Source organism: Ambystoma mexicanum, chromosome 11 (assembly GCF_040938575.1).
Source record: "Ambystoma mexicanum isolate Mex_15411 chromosome 11, UKY_AmexF1_1, whole genome shotgun sequence".
Taxonomy (NCBI): Eukaryota; Metazoa; Chordata; class Amphibia; order Caudata; family Ambystomatidae; genus Ambystoma; species Ambystoma mexicanum.
In genome coordinates, this window is record NC_090934.1 from 414037443 (window position 1) to 414063443 (window position 26001).

Here is a 26001-nt window from a genome sequence, read left to right on the forward strand (position 1 = left end):
GAGCATGCCATTGAAATTGGTGAACTCAACTTGTGCCTTTAGCAAGGTTCTCATACACACTGTGGAACTGTTTCTTTAGCGGCTTACCATATTCCCGAGATGGAAGAAAGGGATGGCTGCCTGGCTCTCGTGCAAGACAGCAAGGATGCTATGTGTGAATCCCTTCAGTCAGGTTTGGATACGGCAGACAGTCTTAGCCGGTCCATGGCTGCGAGCACCGTTATACGCAGATTTACGTGGTTGCAGAAGTCGGATTTTGCTCCGGATGTGCAAAGCCGTCTTCTGAACATTCCCTGTGATGGCGCGCATTTGTTTGGCAGCAAGGCTGACGAGAGCCTTGAGAGGTTGCAGACCATGAAGGCTGCAGCAAAATCTTTAAGCGCAACCGTTCGCCAACCTCTGCCTTTTCGTCCTAAGGGATAGCAGTGGACGTGAGGTTCTTTTCGTTTCTATTCCTCCTTTGCTAGAACGAGAGGGGGCGCCTGTCAAAGGGGCCTGCGAAAAAGTACCAGTGGTGGTTGGGGAAATAGAGGTGCCAAAGCCTCTCAGGCGGCTGCCTCTTTGCCTTCAGGCACTGCCGCAGCCGCTTCTAAACAGTCATGAGGCCATGTCCCATAGTTCCCCGTTGGGGGCAGACTGTCTCAGCATCTCGAAGAGTGGCGAGCCATTACTTCAGATGCGTGGATTCTGGATACCATAGCCCACGGCTAATGTCTTCCCTTCCTAAAGCGGCCTCACGACAATCCACCTGGGAAACTCTCTTTGAAGAGTCCAGATCCGCTCCTTGCACAGGAAATCTTAACCCTGTTGCAGAAAGGCGCTATAGAACTGTTGCCTGTAGCGGAGAGGAACAAGGGATGGTATTCCCCTTATTGTTTTATCCCCCAAGAAAGATGGGTGATTGAGACCCATCCTGGACTTGCGTTGGTCCAAACTTCTCAGGAAGGACAAGTTCAAGATGGTTACTCTTTCTCAAGTCCTCCAGGCCCTTCAACTTCAGGATTGGTTGGTGTCACCGGACCTACAGGATGCTTACTTTCATGTGCTGATTCCTCCCAAGCACAGAAAGTACCTGAGGTTTGCGGCTGGAGACTCGCACTTTGTTTCAGGTCCTGCCGTTTGGATTGACCTCCGCCCGAGGTTGTTCACCAAGCTGATGGTTGTGGTGGCAGCATACCTCAGGCGAGGGGGGGGGGATTCAGGTCTACCCCTACCTGGATGACTGGCTGATCCGAGCGCGCTCTCCTGAGCAAGCATTGGATCACCTCAGTCTCACCTGCCGCTGTCATGATCTCTGCTTCCAAAAGGTCAGGGTTTTCCCAACTCCCTTGGAAGCAGATCCATAACCCAGGTTCCGAGTGCCAACCAGTCCCAATTGGGACCTTTTGGACCCAGTCCTGGCGCCAGTGGCACCAGGCTCATAAATATGCCCAGTCCCAGCGCTGGAAGCGCCGGGCTCATAATGCTTGGGTGGACTTACCTGCAGCAGACCATGCTGCTTACTTGCCTGCCAGTTGAGCCTCTGATCCTCTTCTGTTTGGAACTACTTTTCCTGTTGGGTGGGGCAGGAGCCACTCCCTAGATTCAGAACACTGGAACTCTTCTGGAAAGCAGGAACTCTTTTCTTACCTAGGCGTGGCTGTGGAAGGAGACACCTAAGCACTACAGGAGGCTATTTAAACCACACCCGATGGATGAATCTTGCTTTGCGTTATTCTGCATCCTCTGCAGCAGAACGCTCATCGTGTCTTCTGCATCTGATCCTGGGCCTAAGGAAAAAGGCTTACCATCCTGAATCCAGTCTTCAGAAACACCTATAAAGACAAGAAAGAACAGGTTAGCATTACGGTCTTCAGTGACAGCTCTTCACTTACCTGGTCCATCGGCTGTCACCAACGCCTCACACTGCATCCCGCATCTGAAAGACAAAACAAGGTGCGTTTAAAGACATTGGGGAACTTTAATACTCACGTGCCATTACTCCTTTCCACATCTAACCCAGTGGGTATTCCGGCACCCTGCAGCCGCTCCGAACTTGTACCTGCAAAATAAAAAGACAGTTAGAGCGCATCGTGAAGCAGGCAACAAGCGCTTACTTACGTGCTTCCAGGCGCTTCTATTCATCACACTGGCTCCATCTTCAACTCACTTCAGCCCGTCATCCGCCATCGCCGGAACCCTGCAAAACAAGAAACATCATTACTAAAGACTTTTAAAGACATTAGAATTACTCGAAACTTACCGTTCGTGCAGTAAACGACGGACAGCAGTCCTCTGAAGTCAAGAGGCCTGCTCCCCTTATCCAGTGAAGAAACTGGTTACAGCACCCTGCCCCGAGGCAGATGGAGAGCACGGCGTTCACTTACCTAAGGTGAGAGCGTTAACCTTTGGGGTTCTACAGGAGAAGAGAAAGGGAAGAAGAGACACATTCAATAACCCAGTTCCTTAATCCCATATTTTCTATCTGCAGACATCTTACCCTTCGAGTCAGACATACAGTGCACAGAGGTCCAGCCCAAAGAGCCAGCTGTGTGTTACACATCACCTTTGAAGATCCGGTATACGCCCAGTCAAGACCGGCGCCTCTACGGGAATCAGGTGAGCGTTACAGCCGCTCGCTCCACAGACTGGGCTTCTCCCTCAATTTCAAGAAGTCGCATCCGACACCTTCCCAACAGTTCCAGTACATCGAGGCTGTGTTAGACACGTCCTTGGGGAAGTGCTCGCCTCCCATGGTGAGGGCTCATCACATTGTGCAGATGGTGGACAAGTTTCAACATGCCCAGAGTCTCCCGGCTTTCGAATTCTTAAGGTTGCTCTGCCTCATGGCATCCTGCTTTTTTCTGGTGCCAGAGGCCAGGCTGAGATCCCTGCAATGGGTCCTCAAGATGCAGTGGTCGCAGTTCGCGGGCAAGATGTCGGATCCTGTTCAGATTCCACTTTTGGTCTCTCAAGATCTTCTGTGGTGGGCCGAGGGGAATCTGATGATGGGGGAGCCGTTTTGGCAACCATGGCCGGAGGTGACTGTAGTGACGGATGCTTCCCTTACAGGATGGGGCGCTCATGCCGACGACTTGTCAGCCAGTGGTCACTGAGGACCATCAGGCTAGCCCTGAAGGCTTTTCTGTCGGTGTGCGGAGGAAATGTGTTCTGATCATGATGGACAACACAGTGGCCATGTATTACCTCAACAAAATGGGGGCTGGGGGTAGGGCCACTCCCATTGTGCAGAGAGGCGATGCAGCTCTGGTTTTGGGCCATCCAGCAGGGAATTTCGGTCTTGGCAGTTCATCTGGCCGTAGACGAAAATGCGGCAGTGGACGCTCTGAGCAGGCAGAGCACGATCTCTCACGAGAGGGAGTTGGCTCAGGAAGTCCTTCAGGAGATCTTCGCCCTTTGGGGAACCCCGCAAGTGGATTTCTTCGCCACCAGTGCAAACCGGAAGTGCGAGAGATTCTGCTCAAGGGAATTTCCTCTGAGAGGAGCATTAGGAGACACGTTCGTAGTGGATGGGTCATTCCCGCTGCTGTACACGTTTCCTCCAGTCCCGGTCATTCCTCAAGTGTTGCAGAGGTTCAGTTCCCACATGATCCTCATTGCTCTGGATTGTGCCAGTAGAGCGTGGTACCTGAACCTTCTGGAAATGTCTGTCTGCCCTCCACGCCGTCTTCCTTACCGAGAGGATCTGCTCTCCCTCTCTCGCATGCGCGGCGAGCAGGGCGGGGCGGGGCGGGGCAGGCGGCGGGGGCAGGTTCTCCATCCAGAGGTCAGGACTCTCAACCTTCATGCTTTGTATCTGAAAGGTTGAGATATAAGGATTGGGACCTCCCGGATGACGTGATGGAGGTTTTGCTTTCAGCCAGGCGCCAGCAACAAAATCTCTGTACCGTTGGAGTAAGTTCTGCAACTGGTGCAGAGGACTCAATGTTGATCCTTTTCAGTGCTCCATTCCTATGGTTTTATCTTTCTTACTTTTTGTCCAACAGGGGCCTTCATGTGGGTACCATTAAGGGTTACCTGGTGGCGCTGTCTATCTTTAAGCTCTCGTCTGAAGAATGTTCTTACTTTAAGATTCCTTTTGATTTTTCAATTTCCTAAAGGACTGACTAATGTCTTCCCGCCGTCCCCTTTCCAGGTGCCGGTTTGCGATTTGAATTTGGTTTTGAAATTCCCCATGGGTGCTCCATTTGAACCTTTGAACTGTTGTCCTTTGAGATTATTGTCCTTCAAGACTGTGTTCTTGGTTGTGGTTACTTCCGCTCGCAGAGTGAGTGAATTGCAGGCACTTTCCCAATAGCCACCCTTTACTGTGTTCCACAAGGACAGGATAGTACTGTGGGTACGTCCTTCCTTTCTACCTAAAGTTGTGTCAGAATATCATTTGAGTCAGAAGGTGGTTCTCCCTTCTTTCTATCCTCCTCCTCCTCCTCATCCTCCTCATCCTCCCAAGGAAGAGGAGCGACTCCATAGAGTGGATCCCAGGAGAGCTCTGAGCTTTTACATTTCTAGGATGTCCAGGGTCAGAGTGGACGATCAACTCTTTGTAGGATATGCTGGACACCGATTGGACCAGGCTGTTACCAAACAGACGTTGTCCAGGTGGATTATCCACCATTACGGAGTGTTAATGATTGGCAGGTAAGGACGCTCCTGAAGGGTTGCGAGTTCGTTCCACTAGGGGCGTGGCTGCTTCCACCGCCCTCCAGCGGGGTGTTCCTATTAGGAATATTTGTGATGCCGCTACATGGGCTTCGCTTCACACCTTTAAGCATTATTTGCTGGATACAATCCATGGTCAGGATATGGCCTTTGGTAAGGCGGCTCTTTATTCCGCAATCTGATTGGGTACTCGAAATTCTTTTCCCTCCTCCATTTACTGGTACTGCTTTGGGAGTCTTTCAAAGATGTGGAATACGTTGAAGGACACAATCCATTCAAAGAACAAGTTACTTACGAACTGGTAACATTCTTTCGACTGGATGTTCCTGCAACATATTCCACATCCCCCTCCAGCCTGCAGTTCTGGAGAATTACCTATGCGATTGGAGCTTCCGTTTCCGCAAGGCTATGTGCAGGCATGCTGGCATGAGAGTGGTGCACACGTTCTGAGGGAAAAAACTTAAACTGAGGCTACGGGAGCCATGCGTCCTATTTATAACATCCAGTGACATTGCCCACGACGGAGGCCTTCGAGGGACATCGACCCGACGTCATCGACGCAGGACGCCCTCTGTTGAAAAAGTTTCCGAAGTGCACAGTTGTGGACATTACATTTCAAAGATATGGAATGCGTTGGAGGAACGTCCAGTCGAAAGAACGTTACCAGTTGGTAAGTAACTTGTTCTTTTGCATCAATGTTCAGGAGCGATATTGGTTGGTAGGATCTACAACATTTAGTGTCTCTGCTTTCTTTCGGTATCGCAGTGAGAAGGGCCTGGGCGAAGGTGTCTGGCGCCCACCTAGTATCAATGATATTGTTGTAGAGTGTCGTCAGGAATGGGATCAGAGTTGCTCAGAATGTTTTATAGAACCCCGTTGTGAAGACGTTATTACCTGGAGCTTTCCCTAGTTTAAGGCACCCGATGGCTGTCTTTATTTCCGCTCCTGGGATTGGGCTTTCTAGGGCATCCGCTTCTGCTTTTGACAAGGACGGAAGGTAACGATCAACGGCACCTGCGGACGCTGTACCTTCATTTTGTATAAAGTTCCTTAAAAAGAAGCAAAAGCCTCCTGAATTCCCTCTTCTGTGCTCTTGTTCTTACCATACACCCCCTCTACTTCGGTCACCCACCTCTCGGCACATTGTTTCCGTAGTCGCGCCGCCAGGAGTGCATCTGCTTTGTCCCCTTTATCGTAGAGTTTTGCTTGAGGAACTGTACGTTCCGGACAATCTTACTTTCTTCCAGCTACTTTAGTTCTTCCCTCAGGCCTCTAGCCTCTATAAGATACTCCTGTCTCTCCATGGGGGAAGTTTGGGCAGGCGTCTCCGCCGCCACTCTGTTTTCCCCTATGTCTTTTCTCTATAAGCGTGCGTTTTCTTTTTTTTTTTGCGGGCATCTATCCCTAATGAGGACACCTCTCCATGTGGCCTTAGCCGCGTCCCACGCCAGGTTCCTTCTTACCTCCCCCATGCTTTAGTAACAAAGAATTGTCAAATTTCGTGTTCCATTTCCTCTTGGAAGATCGGGTATTTCCATAGTGTCGTTGCACTGCCATTTTGAGCTTTGGGGGCATAGACCCTCCCAGTTCATATCTAAGGACACCATGTCATGGTCTGACCATGAGATCGGGTGGTTTTGTGTGTTCCCCATTATTTCCGACAGGTCTCTCGACACGTAAAGGTAGTCGATCCTCGTGAGAGTACCATTTGGGGAGGAATAGAAAGTGAAGCCTCTTTCTTGTGGGTGTTGGTGTCACCAGGTGTCCCTCAGGCCGTTGAGTTGGAGGGTCACACCTAGCTCTGTTGCTCCCTGACCTGTGGATTCAGGTAGCGTTTCCCCTTCAGCTTGTCTATAAGTGTTACATCCATCCGTATGTTAAAATCTCCTCCCAGTATGAGGTGACCCTGTGCCTCTCCCATTGTTTCTAAAGCCCTTTGCAGGAATTTCTTTTGGCCCTGGTTGGGAGCGTATATTGTGGCAAGAGACCCTTTTTTTTTCAAATGAGCTCTGATATTAGCTCTGATATTAATAGTGCTCTTCTATCCGTGTCTGACCAAGTCTTTGTGATCTCCATGTGCAATCCTCTTTGTACTAGGATTCCGACTCCCGCCCACTTGAAAGTTATAGTGCCTAGTATGTGCCCACTAAAAAGTTCTCTGGGTTCTGCGCTCATCTCCCTTCTAGTATCTGGTTTCTTGTAGAAAGAGAACATCGATTTCAGATCTTTTGAACTCTCTCGCTACTAGAGATCTTTTTGTGGGTGAATTTATGCCCTTGACATTCAGTGTGCATACACGAAGACTATCATACACTTGAGATGTCATTGCTGTCGCCATGTGAAATATTAATATTCTACACCTACTACCCCAAGCCGGTCAGGTTCCCTGGTTTCAATGTGTTTAAGTGTGGTACAGGTCATGATGCGAGTCTTTTTGCTAAATGAGTTTTCCCTATTCCCCCCCCCCCATCTCTCCTCCCCAACCCCCTCCAATTCCCTCACCTCCCTATACCCCCCCCCCCCCAAGGCGCTTGGTCCCGCCTAGTTGGCATCATTAGATGAGTCTAGGTGAGTCCGAGTCATTTGCCCAGACCTCTGCCCTGATCACCATACTGTTGGGTGCCCCCCCCCCATTTTTCGCAATAAACTCTTTACTGCATAACTCTAATAACTGTATCATAGCTCAACGTAACTGAATTTGTCGTAACTTAACAGGCTGGGCAACAGTTTGTGTGTCCGGTGTTCACCGGTCTGAGCATTGCTCATGAACAGTGCTCACCTGGTAGGTTCATGTATGTGCACGCCTCTTTCCATCATGTTGTTGGCATGTTCGCAGGACACTTTAAGTTGTATTGGGCGAAGGTGCATTGAGCTTGAAAAATTTCCTTGAGCCTGGAATTCTCCTCTGTTTGGGTCCCTTCACCTTCCATCCTGTTTACGTCTCCTCCTCTCCCATTTCTTGGGATGCGGTCCCCTTCCCCGAGTAGCTCTCTGATGGTGATTGAGAAAGGAAGCCCCCATCTGTACCGCTAGCCTTTATCTTTTAACCATTTGGTTAAGGCTGGCATAGACATCTCTTGGCGAGGGTTAAGGATGAAAGGTCTTGCAATATAGAGATGCGGGCCGTGCCCAATGTTACTGGTCCTTTTGCCTTTTCTAGGATCTTGAGCCTGTAGGGGTAATCGTGGATGTGTACCTAGACCGATCTAGGGCCCCCTGCCGTGCCTCCGGCTCTGTAGAGTCTCTCAATCTTGGTGACATTGATCGAGTCATCTTCAAAAAGGCATTTTAGAATCTGATGGATTATACTCTTGAGGTTGCCTTCTGTCTCACACTCCTTTTCCGGAATTCCAAAAAAACAGGCTATTCCTCCTTTCTCGGTTTTCTAACTCATCCATCTTTAGGACCATCTGCGCTTCTCGTCGCTCTATTTCGCCTAAGTGTACGTCCGTTTGTGTTTCTGTGGTGTCGAGGGAGGACTGGTTATGTTCTACCTCCTGTAGCCTCGCCTCCATCTTGTCCAGCCTGGTGTTAATCTTGTCCACTTTGACACCAATATCAGCATGCATGCCTCTTATTTCCTCCAACAGTGAGGCGACGTCACCTTTGGTGGCCATTGAGTCCTGGTTTCCAGTCGCCATCGCCTTGTCTCTGTTTGGGTCGCTATCTTCCTTTCTACCTGGGTATGCGAAATCTGCCAGCCTGTTTCGGGGATCCATGCACTAATCCTGTTGCCTGTAGCTGCCTCCAAGGATCTGGATGATTCGAGACGCTCCCTCTCACTTGTGCGTGCAGAGGGGGAAGTTATGTTGGTAACCAGAGTGGAGGAACCGTATTATCCACAGGAGGGCTGCCGTGGGGGTGCTCTTTGGTCGAGTTGTCACTAGGTCGGTCACCTCAGGGCACCTCCCATCGGTCTTGGTCTGACGCGGACGGGCACACGTCCCGAGTCGGGGGCCACACACCGTTGTCTCCTCGTTGCATTCGTCGGGGGTTATCCCGCGCCTTCACTTGATTTGGGGGTTGTCCCTATCTCTTTCCGGGGATGCAGTCCCGCTATGATTGTCAGGGTTCCTCTGGACGGTCAGTTAGGGGCACCAGACTCATGCTCCATTTCCTCCAGGTTTTGGTTCTTTGTGCACTACTATGATCCACAGCAAAGGGGGACTCATCTCAGCGCTGTGGTTCCTGCATAATGTGTAGTATGGCATCAAGGGCCTGGAAGAGCGAGTGGGACTTGTTGTTTCGGGTGTGCAGCTCACATGTCTTTTATAGTTTAGGGCCAAATTCTAGATCTCCCTTGGTTGTGACAGACTTCCCAAGTCTGTGAGGCAGGCACATGCCCCTCATAAGGGGGCCCTCCCCTCATGTGTTGCGTTTGGAACTTGCAACTTCATTCTATCTGTCTGTGTGTCTGTCGTTCTGACCTGCCTCCAGTGACTCTGATTCAACGAGGGTCCACCAGTTTACGTGGACCCCACCTGGTTCAAGATCGCCTGGTGATGCGCTGAGTGGCAGTCGCAGTTGTTTCTTGGGATGGGGGAGGACGCAGGGCTCTTGTCCTCACTTGGGGTTGCAGCCTTTGGTGTACGCCACCTGTACGTTCTACAGTAATGGCCGCCTTTCGGCAAGGGAACTGCTGCTGTCCGTGCAATGCTACTCGATTTTTCTGGTGTTCGCTTGAGCTTGTAGTTTATCAGCGTGGGCCTCGTTCCCGTGCCTATGCAATGCTGTCCTCGTATCTGCGTGCAGCAGCACCTGATGTGCCCGCCAGGTCCACCGGGTTGTATGTGTGGTGAGTGCTCTGCTTATGATGCCTGTACCCAGCGGGGGCCTCTGACGAGAGAGAGTCTACAGCACTGTTTCTGATGAATGAGGTGGTGTACATCTATAAACGCGGCCTAATATTTCTCATGGGCAGCGTGCAGGAGCCATCTGATACTCCCAGTGTGTCCTAGGTGCGTGATGTTACTAGCTGCAGCGGTGTGGGCTCCGATACTTGCACATTGCTGGTCCGGAAACCTAGATACCTCCCCGCTTTCAAAGTCTGCGCCCTCCCCCCGCTGTTGTTGCCATGACTGGTGGGGGGGAGGGGTTGCGCTTACCTCCTTGTTCACTGTTTTACTCAACGTCCATGCCAATGGGGGAGGGGTCCATATGGTGCCGCATGGCCTTCGATACCGTGGGACACTGCATCGTCCAAGCAAGCGGTCAGAGCCTCCCTTCAGGTTGACTTGGTGTTCGTGTCCCGGCTTCTAAGGAGCCTTAAGCTTGTTGGGCTCTGCCGTTCGAGAAACCTGTCCGCACCGCTTCTTTGGCACAGGTAGCTAGCTCTCAGGGTTCTGTTTCCTAATGCCGGGCCACCCGAACCAACATTAGTTTCTTGGGATTCCTCCACACGATTTTCGTCGGGTTTTTGTGTGCTGGATACTCCATGAATCCAGAGGGTCGTTTTTCATTGTAGGACTGTCGCTTGAGGGGCAAATGGGGGCACATTTGCAGGAAAAGGGGGCCTGAGCTACGGAGGAGCGCTAACTGAAGTCCTTCATCCGTGCGCCCCCCGGTGGCCATCCCCCACGGATGCAGCTTCAATCTGGCAATGGGCCCTGACTGACGAGCTCTGGATTTCAGCAGTCCACCTCCCGAGGGACAGCAATGCAGAAGCGTATGAGTTGAGCCGCTTGGGTTTCAACACCTAAGAGTGGAAGTTGCACAACGACTCCGTGTTACCCCAGTTCCAGCATTTGGGGTTCAAGACTTGGATTTGTTTGCATCCCCCAGTTTGCCAAGTGCCCCCAGTTTGCTTCATGGGCAGGTGTGGGGTCCCTGGGGGATGCCTTGCAGGTCTGTTGGCGCAGCCGCAGGTGTTGTGCGTTTTCGCCCATCCCTCTGCTCCAATGGACCCTCAGCAAGTACTGGGCTTCCGTGGGGTTGCAGCCTCATCCTGGTTATCACCCCCCTTGCCTTCAAGTACCTGGTTTTCGGATCTGCTGCAGTTGTCTCCCAGGGTCCCATCCACCTTCCGATCCCCAGCAGGGGCTTCCTGACTCAGCAGGGCAGTTGATCATCCGGACCCAGCCAAAATGGCTCTTGCGGCTTGCTTCCTGATCAGCGGTGGCTTCAGCACGTGCAATTTTCGGGTGACAACTGGGACATCATTCAGCAGGCCCTCCACCCAGCGTCGGTATAAGAGCAGGTGGACTAGGTTCTGCCATTGGGCTTATGACAAGGGGCTGGACCCGGTCACCTGTCCTCTGGATGACCTACTGGCCTTTTCAGCACCCCTGGATCGTTCTGGAGTTCAGGTGGTTTTTTGCTGCACGTATTTAGCAGCCATTGGGGCTTATAAGAATTCCCCTGAGCATGTGTTTTTAGCATCCAACCTGGTGGTTAAGGCCCATCTTCAGGCTTTGTCAAGGATTTTCCTCCTGTGCACAGAGCACATCTGGTCTGGGACCTCAATGTGGTTCTTGCTGCTTTGCAACGCAAGCCTTTGAAGCAGATGACGTCTGTGGACATCCGCTTGGTGATGCTAAAGATTATTTTATTGGTGGCTCTCACCTCTACGCGGAGAGTTAGTAATCTGCAGGCGCTGTCTTTGTGCGAGCCCTTAACCACGTTTGACAATGACAAGGCCATCTTGCGCCCCTGCCCAAAGCTCTTGCCCAAGGTGGTCTCGCCGTTTCATCGGAATCAAGAGATCTGCCTGCCGGTTTGCTTCCCGAACCCGCAGTCAGAGGCAGAGAGGGCTCTGCATTCCTTGGACCTTAAGAGAGTCCTTCAGTTTGATCTTTGACGAAATCCTTCAGGAAGTCTGAGGCACTTTTGTGACTTTTGGGGTTCTTTCCCCAGCTCTCATAAGAATTTAATTGCCTGTTGGATTGTTTAGGCAATTTCAAAGGAGTATATGGCCATGGACAAACCTGTTCCTGAGGGGATTCATGCTTATGCGGTCAGATCCAAGGCCACGGCTGTCACGCTTCACGGGTAGTCATCAGCAGGGCGGCTACTTGGGCCACTGCATTAGCCTTCTGGAAGCACTATTCATTGGACACCAGCTCTACACGCTATGCAGAGTTTGGTCAGGTAGTTCTGAAGAACCTTTTTGCTTCATCCTAGATATGAGGCATTTTATCACAGCTTCACCCTATGTTTCTTGTTCGGTGGAATCATCCACAACGATGGAAGAAAGGGGACGGACGTATGAATAGTTAGTTACTTACTGTAGTGACAAGAGTTCTCATAGTCCCCTTCCCTCCATACGTCCCACCCACCTTCCCCCACTTGTATGCCAAGGGCTAATATGTGTAATTGTAGCCAGGTAGCTAAGCGTCCGATATGTTCAAAGGAGACCGAGGTGAGGCATGGCGCCAGAGGGTGGGGCCTCGGACGTGCGTTCCCACGCCTCAAAACTGCGCCCCTGCATGCTATACTAAATGTGTAAAGGGGAAGCTATGTTTTTTCGTTGACAAAGATTCCGGTACCGTCCCCATGTTGCGGATGCTCACAAGGATGGAGGAAAGGGGACTATGGACTATGAGTACTCGAGTCACTACAGTGAGTAACTTAAATTTCTCCTCTGATGTGCAGGTTAGGATCCTGGATCTTCCTTTTGAGGGGTCGGATCTTTTTCATTCTTCCACTCATGACAAACTGACGGAAAAGAAGACCTGTATGCAGACCGCCAAATCCCTGGCCATCTTGACTAAGCCAGGGCAGAAGTCCTTCCCTCAGTCCCAGGGCAGGACCTACTTCAAACATGCGCTTTCATCGGCTTCAAGGGTTTTCGAGACGGCAGTGCGCGAAGGCCTGACAGGTCCCCCAGTGACCGCAGGAGGAAACCGCAGAGGACTCTGCACGTTTCTTTCTGCTACACCTCCTCCGCACCCGCCTCAGACACCAAAAAAGCGATGTCGTAATGATCAGGGAACACAGCTTGCCTCTAGAGGGTTGTCTGCTCTCTTTCAGGACAGCTGGAAGCGTGGTTTCAAGAGTCCTTGGATCGTTTCTATAGTCTCCACAGGCTTTCGTTTCTCTCTTCCTTTCCCGCTACCTTCCTCTCCTGCTCTGCTTAAGCTAGGGTCCCTGGTTCTATTACAGGAGAGCCTCTCTTTTGGAGATGCAGGCAGTGGAGGGGCTCCGGCTACTACTTCAGGATTTTTGCGTTACCCAAGAATAACGAGGGCCTTTGTGGACATTCAGCTGGTGACATCAAAGACCGCAAGATTGGTTACGCTAACTTCTGTGTGCAGGGTTAGCGAGCTGCAGGCGTTTTCTTTATGCAAGCCCTTCACCACGTTTCATAATGACACGGTCATCTTGCACACTCATCCAAACATTTTGCCCAAGGTAGTCTCTCCATTTGAATCAGCAAATCTGCCTGTCTGTGTTCTTCCCAAACCTGTAGTCCGAGGCAGAAAAGGCTTTGCATTCCTTGGACTTCAAGAGTGTTCAAGTTCTATCTTTCTCAGACGAAATCCTTCAGGAAATCTGATGCATTGTTTTTTTTTTTAAGTTTTTATTATTTTATCAACAAAACACCAAACATTACAAACCTTAAGGACATCCGCATTTATTATTCACATCATTTGTTACAAATTAACATTTCGGTCCTGCCCCCTCCCATCCCATTTACTCGAGTGCCCGTTTACCTGTCCTTGCCTACATATCTCCAGGCGTATCTGCTTCGATTATCTCTTACGTATCATCTTCACTATAGTTGGCCTGGGAGGGTCCTATCATCGAGGCCTCCATGCTATCAGGGGTCCCACCTCTCCCCCCCCACCCCCACTGCTGACTGCTTCGTACCATGCAGCCGTTTCTGCCTCTGCCCATTTCATGAGGTCCGCCCACCACATCTGAATTCTAGGCTGTTGGGCTGCCTTCCAGCCCATTGCATTTCTCCGCTTGGCCAGAATGTAGGCCAGGTCTTTAATTTTACTGATGTGCTTCAGGTTACGTGGTCTGGTAAAACTCCCCAGCATACATGCCCAAGCTGACTCCAACTCCAAAGTAATTCCTTTTTCCTCGAGGCATGTTTTCAGCTCCATCCAAAACCTCCCCACCTCTGGGCAAGCCCAAAACATGTGTAGCATTCCTGCTACCTCCTCCCTGCACCGTGGGCATTTTTGTGCTGTCAGGCTTCCAAACTTGGCGATTTTACTGGGGGTCATGTATGCCCTATGAGTGACATACAATTGAATCTGCTGAAGCCTCGCATTTCGGGACACCTTCTTATGATACCTTTGAGCTCTATCCCATTGCCCTTCCAACATGGATTCTCCCATTTCCTCCTCCCAATCTCGCCTCAGTTGGAGCGGCTCCTTTCCCACCCTAGTCCCCAGCAGCTCATATAGATGAGATATTTCATGCCCACCCTCCGAAATATCGTACATCGTCTCGATGGCTGCATCAGGCTGTTCCGGGAGCACTGCCTCGGGCCAACTTTCTCGCACCTGTTTAATAATTCTGGTATAAGTAATACGCTGCCCTTCGTGCACCCCGGTATCCTCTACTAGTTTCTGAAAGTCCAGTGCGAACCCCCCATCCCCCCTCCTGCCATATATCTCCAAGGGTTGCCAGGCCCACCAGTTCTCAATATCTGCAGATCCCTTTTATCATTTGGAGGTCCTCCCCGCATAGCGCCACTAACGGCACCTGCAGGGAGAATGGGTTTGGGTTTCCCACCATTTGCCATGCCCTACGCCAAGTTTCCCAACCTAGCACCAGCGGTCTAGCCATTCCTAGCACCTTTTGGAAGAACGGTGCAGGGTCCTTATACAATAGCCTGGCTTCGGCTGTTTCTTCTTCAGACAGCCACCTGGCCACAAATTGCAACTGTCCCGCCAGATAATATAACTCAAAGTTCGGCAGGTTTATACCCCCCCACCCCCCCACCCCCCCTTGTCACACGAGTCTTCCTGAAGTTGTGCCATAAGAAACCCCTGCACAAGCTGTGGAGTTTAACGAAAAAGCGTTTGGGGATCGCATACGGAATATTTGCAAAAAAATGGAACGGTCTAGGCAGGACTAACATCTTAATCAAAGCCGCTCTACCCATCATGGCCAAGGGCAGTCCGGACTAAAACCCCTGCTATTCTTAATACCGTCCACTGCCTTTACTGTATTGTGTTTGTGTTCCTGCTCAGGCGAGTGGTATATGTTGATTCCTAGATACCGGAACGTCTCGGTCTGCCAGGGTATTGGCAAGAGCGGTAGGCTCCTAGGCAGGGTACATATGTACCACCCCAGGGGGAACTTGCTTGATTTCTTGGGGTTCACCGCTATGCCCGAGAGGGTGGCGTATCGTTCCATCACCTCCGGGACATATTGTAGGTTTTCTTCTGGGAAGCGAAGATATAAGAGTATATCATCGGCGTACAATAATATGAGATGCGAACCCCCCCCCAGTGTGGATCTAAGGAATCCCTCATTAACTCCCTCTTGGGTGTCCAAGCACTGACCCTCGTCCCCTCTAATTTCCCTGATCGCTGACCTGGGTGTTTCATTTTTATATAACCAGGCCAACAGCCTAACCGGCTTGTCTCCACTCACGTGTTGCCTTTCGACATATTTCTTGTAATTCGGCTTGCACAGCCTATCCCAGTGCTCACTGCTGGCTTGGTGTAAAAGCTTCGTCCTTTCCACATCCTCCTGTGCGGTGCCCCCCTTACGCATTATGTCTTCCAGCGCCCTCTCTGTTTCTTGCAACTCCCGCTCTATTCCCCCTTGGAGCCCTCTAGATTTTGATATGGCTACTCCCCGTATTACTACTTTGAATGCCTCCCACAAGGTTCCCACCGATTAAACACTACCTGTGTTAGTGTCAAAATACTCGCTGATCGCCACCCGCAAGTCCTCCCGGAATCCCGAGTCCTGCAGGGCCTCAGCTCTGAGCTTCCACGTCGGGATTCTCTCTCTTGGAGGCTGGTTTCGCCACTCCAGAACCAAGGGGGGGTGGTCTGCACCAGTCATCTCTCCTACCAGCTCCGGAGCGGCGAAAATGTAATCCAGCCTCGTGTCCAGGTTATGTGGGGCCGCATACTGTGAGTACTGCCTATCTGCTGGGTGTAACTGTCTCCAAACATCTTCGAGTCCCAAGTCTCTCAGTAGGGTCTGTAATGCCTTTGCGGCTGGAGTGGGCCTGTCTAGTTTGCCATCTGATCTGTCCATTTTAGGGTTCAATATACAGTTAAAATCCCCTCCCCATAAGATCGCGCTGCCCAATAGGGGGCCAATTTTGCCATACCAGGGTCCTAAAGTAGGCCGCTGTATCTTGGTTAGGGGCATATACATTTATAATGCTCACTTCCCTGTTTTTCAGCATCCCCCTCACCACTGTCATTCTGCCTTCTGGGTCTATCGTGGTCTGAAGCAGTTGAAATGGTACATGCAGTGCCACCCACGTGATGATCCCCCCCCCCCTCGCGTAAGCGGAGTATGTGGCTCCTGTGGTACACCCTCTCCATTTTCTCTGGACCACCTCCAGCTTCTCCCTAGTGAGATGGGTTTCCTGTAGTAGTGCTATATCAATCTTCAGCCTTCTCAGGTACATCATTACTTTATTCAGCTTCAAATAGCTATTGAGGCCCCTCACGTTCCAGGTCACCACCCTAAGGCTACCCAACGCCATCCATGGGTTGTCCTGCGTCCCCTCCCAGTTTCTCCCTCCCGCCTGATTTGACACATGATTGGGCTTGTTCCCCTCCCGTTCCCAACAAAAACTCCCCAACTACCAACACTGCACACAATCCCTTCCCTCCCCCCACCCTACCCAACCCCAACAAGTGCCCAGCTCCATCCCTGGATCTCAGGCATATGCCCAGCTCCATCCCTGGATCTCAGGCTCACCCGCGTTTAGTCCTGCCTCGGAATGCCGAGGACAGGAACTCGGAAGGGTGTCGCCGGACTACCGGTGACCTAACTAATCTACTCGTTATGGGGGTATGACTGTTGGTTCTGTAAGGCTCCCTGCTGTTATCTAACTTCTCGTGCTCCCGGATCATGCAAATATGTATAGCCCTTATTGCACTCTCCCAAAGGCTATGACCTGTACTATATTCAAGTCCCAATGTCTTGGACTGTGCCATCACTGGAGCCACAGTTGCATGTTACTTACCTGCGCCTTCTCCTATCTGGATACCGGATTCCTGGGGGCAGCTCTGCGTGTCCAGCCACCCCATGGCGTCCTCCGGGGTTTCAAAAAACAATGTTCTGCTCTTGTGGAACACTTTCTTTCAGTTTTGCAGGGTAGATCAACATATACTTGTGGCCTGCTTCACGCAGTCTTCTTTTCACGGCCCCAAAGTTCATACGTCGGCGTTGCACCTGCAGGGTGTAATCCGGGTACGCGGTTATGTTTGCCAACGCTCTTTGTATCGTTCCACCCTTCCGAAAGTGTTCAAAGATTTTCTCCCGATCGCGATAGTTCAGGATCTTAGCTATCAACGGCCTGGGGGGGGGGGCTCCCGGTGGTGGCCTCCTCATCAGGGCCCTATGTGCCCTTTCCACAGCAAACCCCTGAGTCGGCACTCCTCTGGTTATCTCCTGCAGCAGCATCGATTCGATGTACTCCGTAGGGTTGGGTCCCTCGGCTCCTTCAGGCAATCCAACGATCCGTATGTTATTCCTGCGGGCTCGTCCTTCCGCCTCCTCCGCTCTACTTTCTAGGTTGCCCTCTCGTTGTACCAGGGCATGAAGTACAGATTTGTGAGCTGCACACGCCACTGTATTCGGGGCCACCTCTTTTTCTAGGTCACCTATGCGTTCTGCCAACGACCTGACATCTTGCCGGAGAAGATTCACCTCCTCTTGTACTGCCCCGACTTTGAGCTCCAATGCCGCTTTCATCTCGTTCATGGCCAATCCCAGTTTAGTTTCCCAAGCCACTTTCAGGTCAGCAATCACAGCAAGGATCTCCTGGTCTTTGCCCATAGTGTCCATGCCACCAGCGAGGATTTTATCTTTGCTTCTGGCCCCTTCCGCTCCTGGTGATGCTCTGGTGTATTCTTCAAGAGTGTGTTGCTTGCCCTTTGTTCTAGGGAGTTTGGTAGTCATCGTGGTGTGGCAGAGCTGTTTGTTCAGACACCACCACATATGGCCTCTGGTCCTCGGTAGGTTAAATTGCTGCTTGTGTCGGGGCCCGGGCAGGCAGTGTCACGAGTTCCCCCCGACTGCTGGTTCTGCTCCTGGAGTGAGCAGTGTCCTCCCACGTAATTGTTATTGAGCTATGCAATCCTCTCAAGAATCGAGCTCCAGCCCTTGTTGGTCTGGGTCCGTGGGCGCACACCCCAGTGCTTATGGGGCTACCAGGGTGCGCACGCTGGCCCAGCGCGCGTCCACCGTAAACCACACCAAGTTGCCGTCACTTTCTCCACAAAGGTGCTGGTTGTGGAGCCTCCACCAGACACACTTCACTGTGCCCCAATGTTTGTTCCCTGAATAGGCTAGGGGTGTGTGTCTTCCAACCTGTCTAAGGTAGTACTGTTCATGCCTCTGACTCAAGGTGGCCCAATGCTATTTTCTTATTGCCTTCTGTGAACGTCCCTTATATGCAGGCGCCATACTTGTTTGTGCTGTCCAAGGCACCAGGCTTGGTTTCCAGGCTGATCTCTTCGCGCTCTTAGTCGGCACTCCTTCGCCGGCCGGGTTATTTCTCGGCAGGCACACTCCTCTGTTGCGCCTGCCGCGGCTCCTGCCCATAATGGAGTGCTCCCGCAGCCTCCGTTTCGTTGCTCACTTGAGCGATCTTTTTTCCAATTGCGCGGGGCTCCCAGGAGTCCGGGCGCTTCTACTCACACTTTCGCCCGTTTACCCAGCCCCGGATGCATCCGCACAGGCGCGGGCTAGCGATGGGTCTCCCTCGTTTCGCGCGGCTGGTCCCGCACCCACCTCAGCGCCAGGAGCAGCCGTGCCTCTCTACATCCTGGCCGAGGGCGTTGCGAGACAGGAGTCTGCGTGGCCGCATCTGCTTCTGACCCTCTGGAGCCACACATCAGTGTCCCAGCGGGTGTTGGAGGGGCTCCGATGCGCCGTAGCTTGCTTCTGTCTGGCGTCGCCTCAATGCCGACGCCATCTCAGCTCCGCTAGCTGACTCCTTTGTCGGCTCCTCGCATCCGCCATTTTGGGGTCTCAGCCCCGGAGTGCGTTGGCCCGGCGATGCCCGCAAGGCAGTCCTCTGCATTCGCTCAGGCTCCAGACTTACAGGATACTCGTGCGCCCCCTTCATAAATGGGCGCCCGAATTTTCAGGGTACAACTGCGTGCGTGTGTGCACTTATATTCAGGATCGAATGCCGGATCTCGGGAGCTCTCCCAGAACTCAACTCCTCACGTGGCTCTCGTAGCCAAGCCCCTCAAAATCTGATACATTGTTAATCACGTTCAGGGGTACGTCTCCCAGCACCCAGGCTTCTAAAGCTTCTATCGCCTGTTGGATGGTCCAGCCATTTCTGAGGCGTATCCGGCCATGGGCAAACCAGTTCCTGAGTGCGGACAGACCTTGCTTCGCAATTGCTATTTCCCTCCTGCAACCCCCCCTCCTCAATTGCAACCCTGTCGAACACTCGTATTGCTCGGCTGCACATCCGATTTGAAGAGACCACTTAGCCTCTCTGGCTTCAAACAGTCCAGTGCACTGTCCCAAGATCATTTTCAGTTGTTTATCAGATGTTCCAAGTATAATATGTGCAAAACCAGCCATGGAACAATGTTAAGGGTGAGGGAATGTCTTGCAACTTACCAACCTGTTTTATAAAACTGATTCCAAGAAAACCTCCAAGGCATGCAAACAATCCTTCTCACTCAGCATGCACTGTATTCTCATTCGGTAAAGAACAACCGTTTCTAGCTTAATTATTTCCTCATGGTCCGGATTGTTGATTTGATTTTGGAATGCTAATGGGTGGGTGCACCCTTGCCACTTCCAGTAGAAATCGCATGCATTGCATGGTCTAGATTTCTGGCAACATGTAGTGTATTAGTGTTACCCTTGCATTAGTCTGAAGTATTTTAGCCGATGTTCGCTCCCTCTACCTCTGATTGGGCATTTCTATTTCCCAGATGTATAACTGAAGGTCTGGGATCATTGTTACATGACTCCACTCATAGTTGGCCTTAGCTCTTTGCCAAATCTATCTTCTGATCCCAGCTGTTTCCAATGGCGAGAAGAGAGCCAATTGACCTTCCAGTTAGTATAGAGGCTTTGTAACACAGGGTTCGATTGGGAGGATGTTTCAAACTGTGCCTAACGGCATCTTGGTGCCCCAACCCTTCCGAGCTTATGTACTAGATAGGTGTTCCTTTTTGGAATCTTACTGTTCATGCCAGGCTTATTTAGAGACCCATAAAACCAACTGCAGGTCCCGTTAACAATACACTTGACTAAGATGCAGGAAATCAGACAGACAATGTGTGTAGAAACTAAGTCAAGGTAAATGGAGTCCATTAGGTGTTGCACTGGTCTGTACTCTGCTGCTTCTACTCCTTAATCGATGTATTTGTAACAAAAGCTCTGCAAGTAGAATATGGTTTTACCTGCTAGCATTGTTTGTGCTTATTACCTGGGTGAGGGAGAGTGTTTCAGAGGTTGGGGTTGTGTGGGAACATAGGGAGTGCAGTGATGAACTTGCAGATGTGTCATACTGCAATATTATGCACAGTTATGCTCTCGGTATCTCTTCTGCCCAGTCTCTCTTCAGACTATAAGGGCATTAATCTAATCCAGTGTTCGAGTCTGGTTTTCAGTAGCTCTTCCAGCCCCCCAAAAGCACTACAATGCCTCTTACTTCGCCCTCCTTGCCACCGACAACACACTCCCCTTACTGTAGCTCTACTAGACCCCCGACCTCCTGGGATCTGCCTCAGCCTGCAACTTTTGCTAGCCGCTTCCAGAGTATACAGTTCAGGCTTCATAATGTGGCAGCAGTTCGGAAGTGGAAGGGACACTGGCTAAGATGACAAAGAGGTGAGTTTGATGCAAAAGTGCGGTCGAAGAGAACACTTCAGCCTCCTAAGGTGAAGGAATGTAAGATGCAGAATAGACTAAAAGTGTACAGACTGACATCATTGAAGCTGCTATGGCCCCCTCAACTACTGCTCTACACATCCCGACACATTGATTAAATACTTTCCCCTACGGTGCTGGAAAGGGGCAGACCAAACACCCTGGCGCTCTGAGCTGACTCAGCAGCCACCTCAGAATTATGTATCAACTGCTACATGCCAGGTAACCACACAGCTCACAATGCATGGAAACTCTTAAAATAGATTGGATGTCTTTGTAACACCATAACCGTGAGCGGGCATGGGGTCTTGGGAACATTGGAGTCAGATTGGTTGAGTTCGGACATTGCAACTGATGCAAAAAGGGTTGGTAAATCAGTCCATCAAAAAAAAGAGCAACCTGTGTTTACAGAACATGTGGTCAGGTCACACAAATGTTGCCATTGAGATTTTCACAGCAGATGGTTTCACAATATCTGGCTTTTTGTAGCAGAATCCTACAACATATCCAGTTTCATGCCTCCTATTTAGGCAGAAGGCCAGGTTGCCCAGGGGATGTGCTTGCTCATAAGTGTCTGCATATTTCCCCCTTTTTTCTCTTTTTCCCCCTCAGTACTAAACACACTCAGTTCAAGCTGCAACTGATCACTGATTTTGATGTTCCCATACTGGTCCAACAGATATTCATTCTAGGACCTCCATCGTCTGTTTGAGCAGCCTCCTTTTCATTTCCCCCTCATGGTGGATCTTCTCACTCAGCCTAGAGGGCAAGTGTTCCACACCTTTCCATGATTGCTAAGCTTAAAAAGTTGGTTGCTGAGAATTCCCATTCGAAGACAATGCAAGGAAGCAATGCAAACAAAACAGATATTGTGCTAGTATTTCGAGCTACACGAGTCAACTGCTGGAAGCACCCCTTGACCATGTTCTTCTGTTTGTCTTCAATCTGGCCAGACTTGGAATACAGATCGACTCCTGGCGCTCCAATTTAGGCGCAATAGGGACCTTTAGAAACTCAGAAGCAGACTTCTTGATGATTAATAGTCAAATATTTTAATATGTATCCATCACAATCCCCACATACTTCAAGCATCCTCATCCTGTGTGGGATTGGAATGTTGTACTGGCTGTTCAAAGCCTTTGCATACATGTATCTCGAGTGGGGTCTCATGGAACACTGATTTTCTTGTGCAGTCATTGCAGCCCAAAGTGTTAGCGCATTACTGTCAACCTTTGCTAAGGACCCCTCTGCAAAATTCCACAAAGCCAAGTGCTTCACTGGTCCCTTTCTTTGTTTCTTGATATTTCCTCACCTTTCCACATCAAAATGGAATTCAGAATGCTCCTTCATAATCAGGACTTTCACTGCCCTGTATCTATTTGGAGCGCACAAATGGGAAGTAGTTATCGAACTGGCTTTTTGTTTGCGATCAAAATTCAACAAATTACTGCTTGAAAGTTTCTTGCATTGTTAAGTGTTGTGATTCAGAAGTTGTTGCCTCCTATTTGCCTTAAAGCACATTTGGTTCTTGCAAAAATCACTTCTGTTTTTTTAAAGATATATTCCCTTTGAAACCATTTGAAAGGCACTAATAGAGGTGGATACTGATGATTACTTGAATCATTAATGGACTCATTTCCAGAGCAGAACCCCAATTCAGACAATCTGGTATGATGATATCCTGTGTTTGGATTACGAATGTTTTCATTCTCCTAGCTTCTACCGTGCTTGTGTGGCCTCTCATAGAGGTATGGAGGGAAGGTGATGGGATATAGGAGTAAATGCAAGTTACCATAGTGACTGTTTTACTCCTGGTTCATAGTCCCCTTTTCTCATAGGACACATCCTGCATTTCTTCTAACAAATGGTTAGCTAGCGCCTGTTAATTGCCTGGATGTGGCAAATAGAATTGACAAGGAACGCGGGATGGTGTGCTAGGTACTTAGCTGGACGTGTGCATGGCACTCGGGAGCAAATTGTCTTCACATATGCTTTTGAAGAAAGAAGACTCATTGGGTCGTGTTGCCTTTTAATTAAAACCTCTTTCATGGAAATGCCCACTGGCTGCCGCTGACAACAGATTTCATATAATTAGTAAAGTACCCAATGTAGTAAAAAAGATTAGGATGAGAGACTTGGCAAGCTTTATGTACCAATCAAATATTCAGTTAAAATGTCTGCAATGAAGAACTGAAAGAATAGTCGGGCTTGTCCTTCTGTGACAACCGAATACAGCCAGTGGCTAGAACTCTGGTGCTGCTGTTTATCGTTGAGATATGTGGAACTGCTCTTGTTTATTTTCCTGTGTTTCACACTGCAATGCTTCTTTACCTGCCCTAATTTAATTTCCTTCACTTCCTTTTCTATTTCTTGCTCTTGATTTTTTTGCCTCCTTTATTCCCCACTTTAATTCGTTCTGTCAATTTCTCTCTCCATGCCACCTTTGTGCTGATCCCATTTCAGTTTTTTTGCCCCCTTCGTTCTTCTCTCTACACTTAATCATTCTCTTCCCTCATTCCTACTTGCTCCCACAATACTTTGTGTCAAACAACTGCATTTTCTGCCTTCCCTTCCTCTTCACTGATTAGTTACAAAGTCATCTTGTTTTTTTCATACCTTTCTTATTCAGGAGGCTGCTGGAATCCTCTCTCATTTCGTTATCCCGCTATGATGGCACAGGGTCCCGGGAACATCCCATCTATCCAGACCCGGCAAGGTAAGAACTTCTGGGGGGGGCAGTTTTTTTAAAAATGTCTTCAAACACTACTGCTCCCCCACTTAAATGTTCCTGCTCTTCTTTGTCACAGTCTCGTTAGTCTGTTCCCTCACAAAGCATTGACTGGCTTTCCTCTTTGCAATTACAAACTCGCAGCAGACCTGTATCTAGTCTCCTCTGATGAAGCCTCTCCGCCTTCGCCGGCATGACGTGGCTCTATCGCCTTTCTTCCACACCACCTTGCTTTTTTTGTCCTGATGCTGCAGCTTCTCCTCTCCGTTTGCCTATGTGTTGTGCTTTGTTCTGTCTGTCTGTCTGGTCCTACATTCAGTATCCAGCCTCCTGGCACTGCTCACTCCTAAAACTGCTGTGGCTTGACCTTCATCTTCCCTCAGGGGCAGCTGCTCCTTCTTGATCATGTGCCCACCTGTGCTGCTTTGTTGTCCTGCTGTACCTCTGCTCCTTTTCTCTGGCCTTGTGATTTCAGTGTGTCCGGTGCCTATCCCTGTGCCCATGATTTCTTGTAATGTCTTTGATTCTGTTACTTCTCATTTCACCTGGTACACCTCATTCTTCATTTCGCTTTGATTTGACTCTTCGAAGGGATTGTGTCCTCCGACGTATTCCTCATCTTAGATATCTCCTTCCAGCTCTGCTGGCCTCGGAAATTTTTTTCTCTAGAGGGCGCTGCGCGTCGACCTCATCCTGCCTATAAAGGCCGCGCGCAGCGTCCGTTGCTCAGTTCCGTTTTTCCGCGCTTACTCAGTGCCTCGGAATACCGTTGCTCAGTTCTTAGTCAGATTAATCCTATTTACCTCGAGTTATTCGATCCGTACTCAATGGCTTCCTCGTCGGAACCGACAACTCCTCGATCCGGCTTCAAGAAATGTCGAGATTGTGGGAAAAAGATGTCGTTGACCGATCCTCACAGAATTTGTCTGTGGTGTTTGGGAGCTGAACACCATTGTTCGGAGTGCAAGGACTGTATGTCCATGACAGCTAAGGCCCTGAAGGAGCGTAGGGGGAAGCTGGAGAAAGGTAAGACTTTTAAAGCTTCTTCTTCGTCGACGAAGTCGAGACATTTGTCTCCTCGTCACCATTCGCGCTCCAGGTCTCGGAGTGGGTCTCATCACTCCTCGAGATCGAAGTACTCGAAGAGGAGACGTCGAAGATCCCCTTCTCCGTCTTCCTCTTCCTCTGTTTCGCCAAGAAGAATCCCTTGCCCCACGAAACATAGTTCCCGGGCTGAATGGGAGGAATTCCGAAAAAATATGATGAGCGTCTTTGAGAAAGCGGCCTCGACCCCCTCGAAGACTGCCGAGAGCGATGCTCTGGTCGAAAGACCCGAAGGTCAAAAACGCCGCGAGTCGCAGTACCCGGAGAAAGAAAACTCTCAAACGCGATTCGAACCCTCGAGCAGGACTATGACCTCCAAACCTTCCTCGAAGGTTCAGTCGACGAAGGTACCTTCGACACACGGGTCTGTCGACTCGACGCCAGCTTCGACACCGGCGTCGACGCCAAGAAAAGTCACGGTTACCACACATCCAGTGACTATCCCCAGGCTCTCGACGTCGATGGCTTTGATATTGTCGAGTAGAATTCCAATTCTGTCGAGGTCGTCGAGGCCTCCACCTCTGTTTTCGACGCCACGCTCGAAGCCTTCGGCGTCAACGACATCGACGTTTTCGAGGCCAATAATGACAAGTTCGGTACCCTCTGCCTTGGAAATGGGATTTACTCCCTTTATGAGTTCAGAACAATTGAGAACTATATCCTCAATTTTAGAAGAGGGTGATTTGTCTGAACAGGAAGACACATTTGAGTTACAGGGACCTGTAACCCCAGTTAGAGAGGAATTTTCCTCTGAAGAGCGCAGATTAAAGGATCTTCATGATTCTTTACATGAGGCAAGTGGGTTAGACACTTCCCCTGAGGTGGAGTTTGCTAAGCCAGACCCGGGGGAGCATGCTGAAACCCCCTACAGAGCCTTAATGGCCAGGATTACAGAGTTCATGGGGTTGTCTGCACCTTCACAATCTTCAACAAGATGACCTCACGGATATTCTTGACAAAGGCCCACAGGAGGATCCTGTGGTGCCTTTTCATAAAGCTCTTCAGAGAAAGATCATGACAAACTGGGAAACCCCAGATGTATTTACCAGCAGTAAATAAAAAACTGTCTACAAAGTACAGGGTATCTTCTACAGACCCAGAGTTTTTGTCTAAACACCCATCCCCAGAAAGTCTGGTGGTACAGGCAGCATCCTCTACCGATGTTAAGACGGCTTATCCTACCGTCCCACAGGACAGTGACGATAAAAAATATGATGCTATGGCAAAGAAAGTCTTTTCAGCATGTAGCATGGCGTTAAAATCTGTTAATGCTACTTGCACCCTTGCTAGGTTCAGCCATACACTTTGGGAGTGTGCTTCTACAGCGGCTGACTGCATCCCGGAGGGAGAAGAAAGGGATGCGTTCCTGAATATTATACAGGATGGTAAAGACGCTATGTGCGAATCCCTCCAGACGGGCATTGATTCGGCTGACAGTATCAGCAGAGCAATGGCGGCAAGTACATCAACCAGGAGATTTGCTTGGTTGAGAAAGTCGGGTTTTGCCC

At 50.2% G+C, this 26001-nt stretch overlaps 1 protein-coding gene across 1 annotated transcript in view; it reads left to right on the forward strand.

The window, feature by feature from the left end:
• AMBRA1 (autophagy and beclin 1 regulator 1) overlaps positions 1-26001 on the forward strand; it is a 1783669-nt gene that overhangs the window by 522667 nt on the left and 1235001 nt on the right. The window contains exon 8 of the mRNA XM_069623220.1: positions 23291-23377. Coding sequence (XP_069479321.1) covers positions 23291-23377 — 87 coding nt within the window. The remainder of the gene's footprint in view (positions 1-23290; positions 23378-26001) is intronic.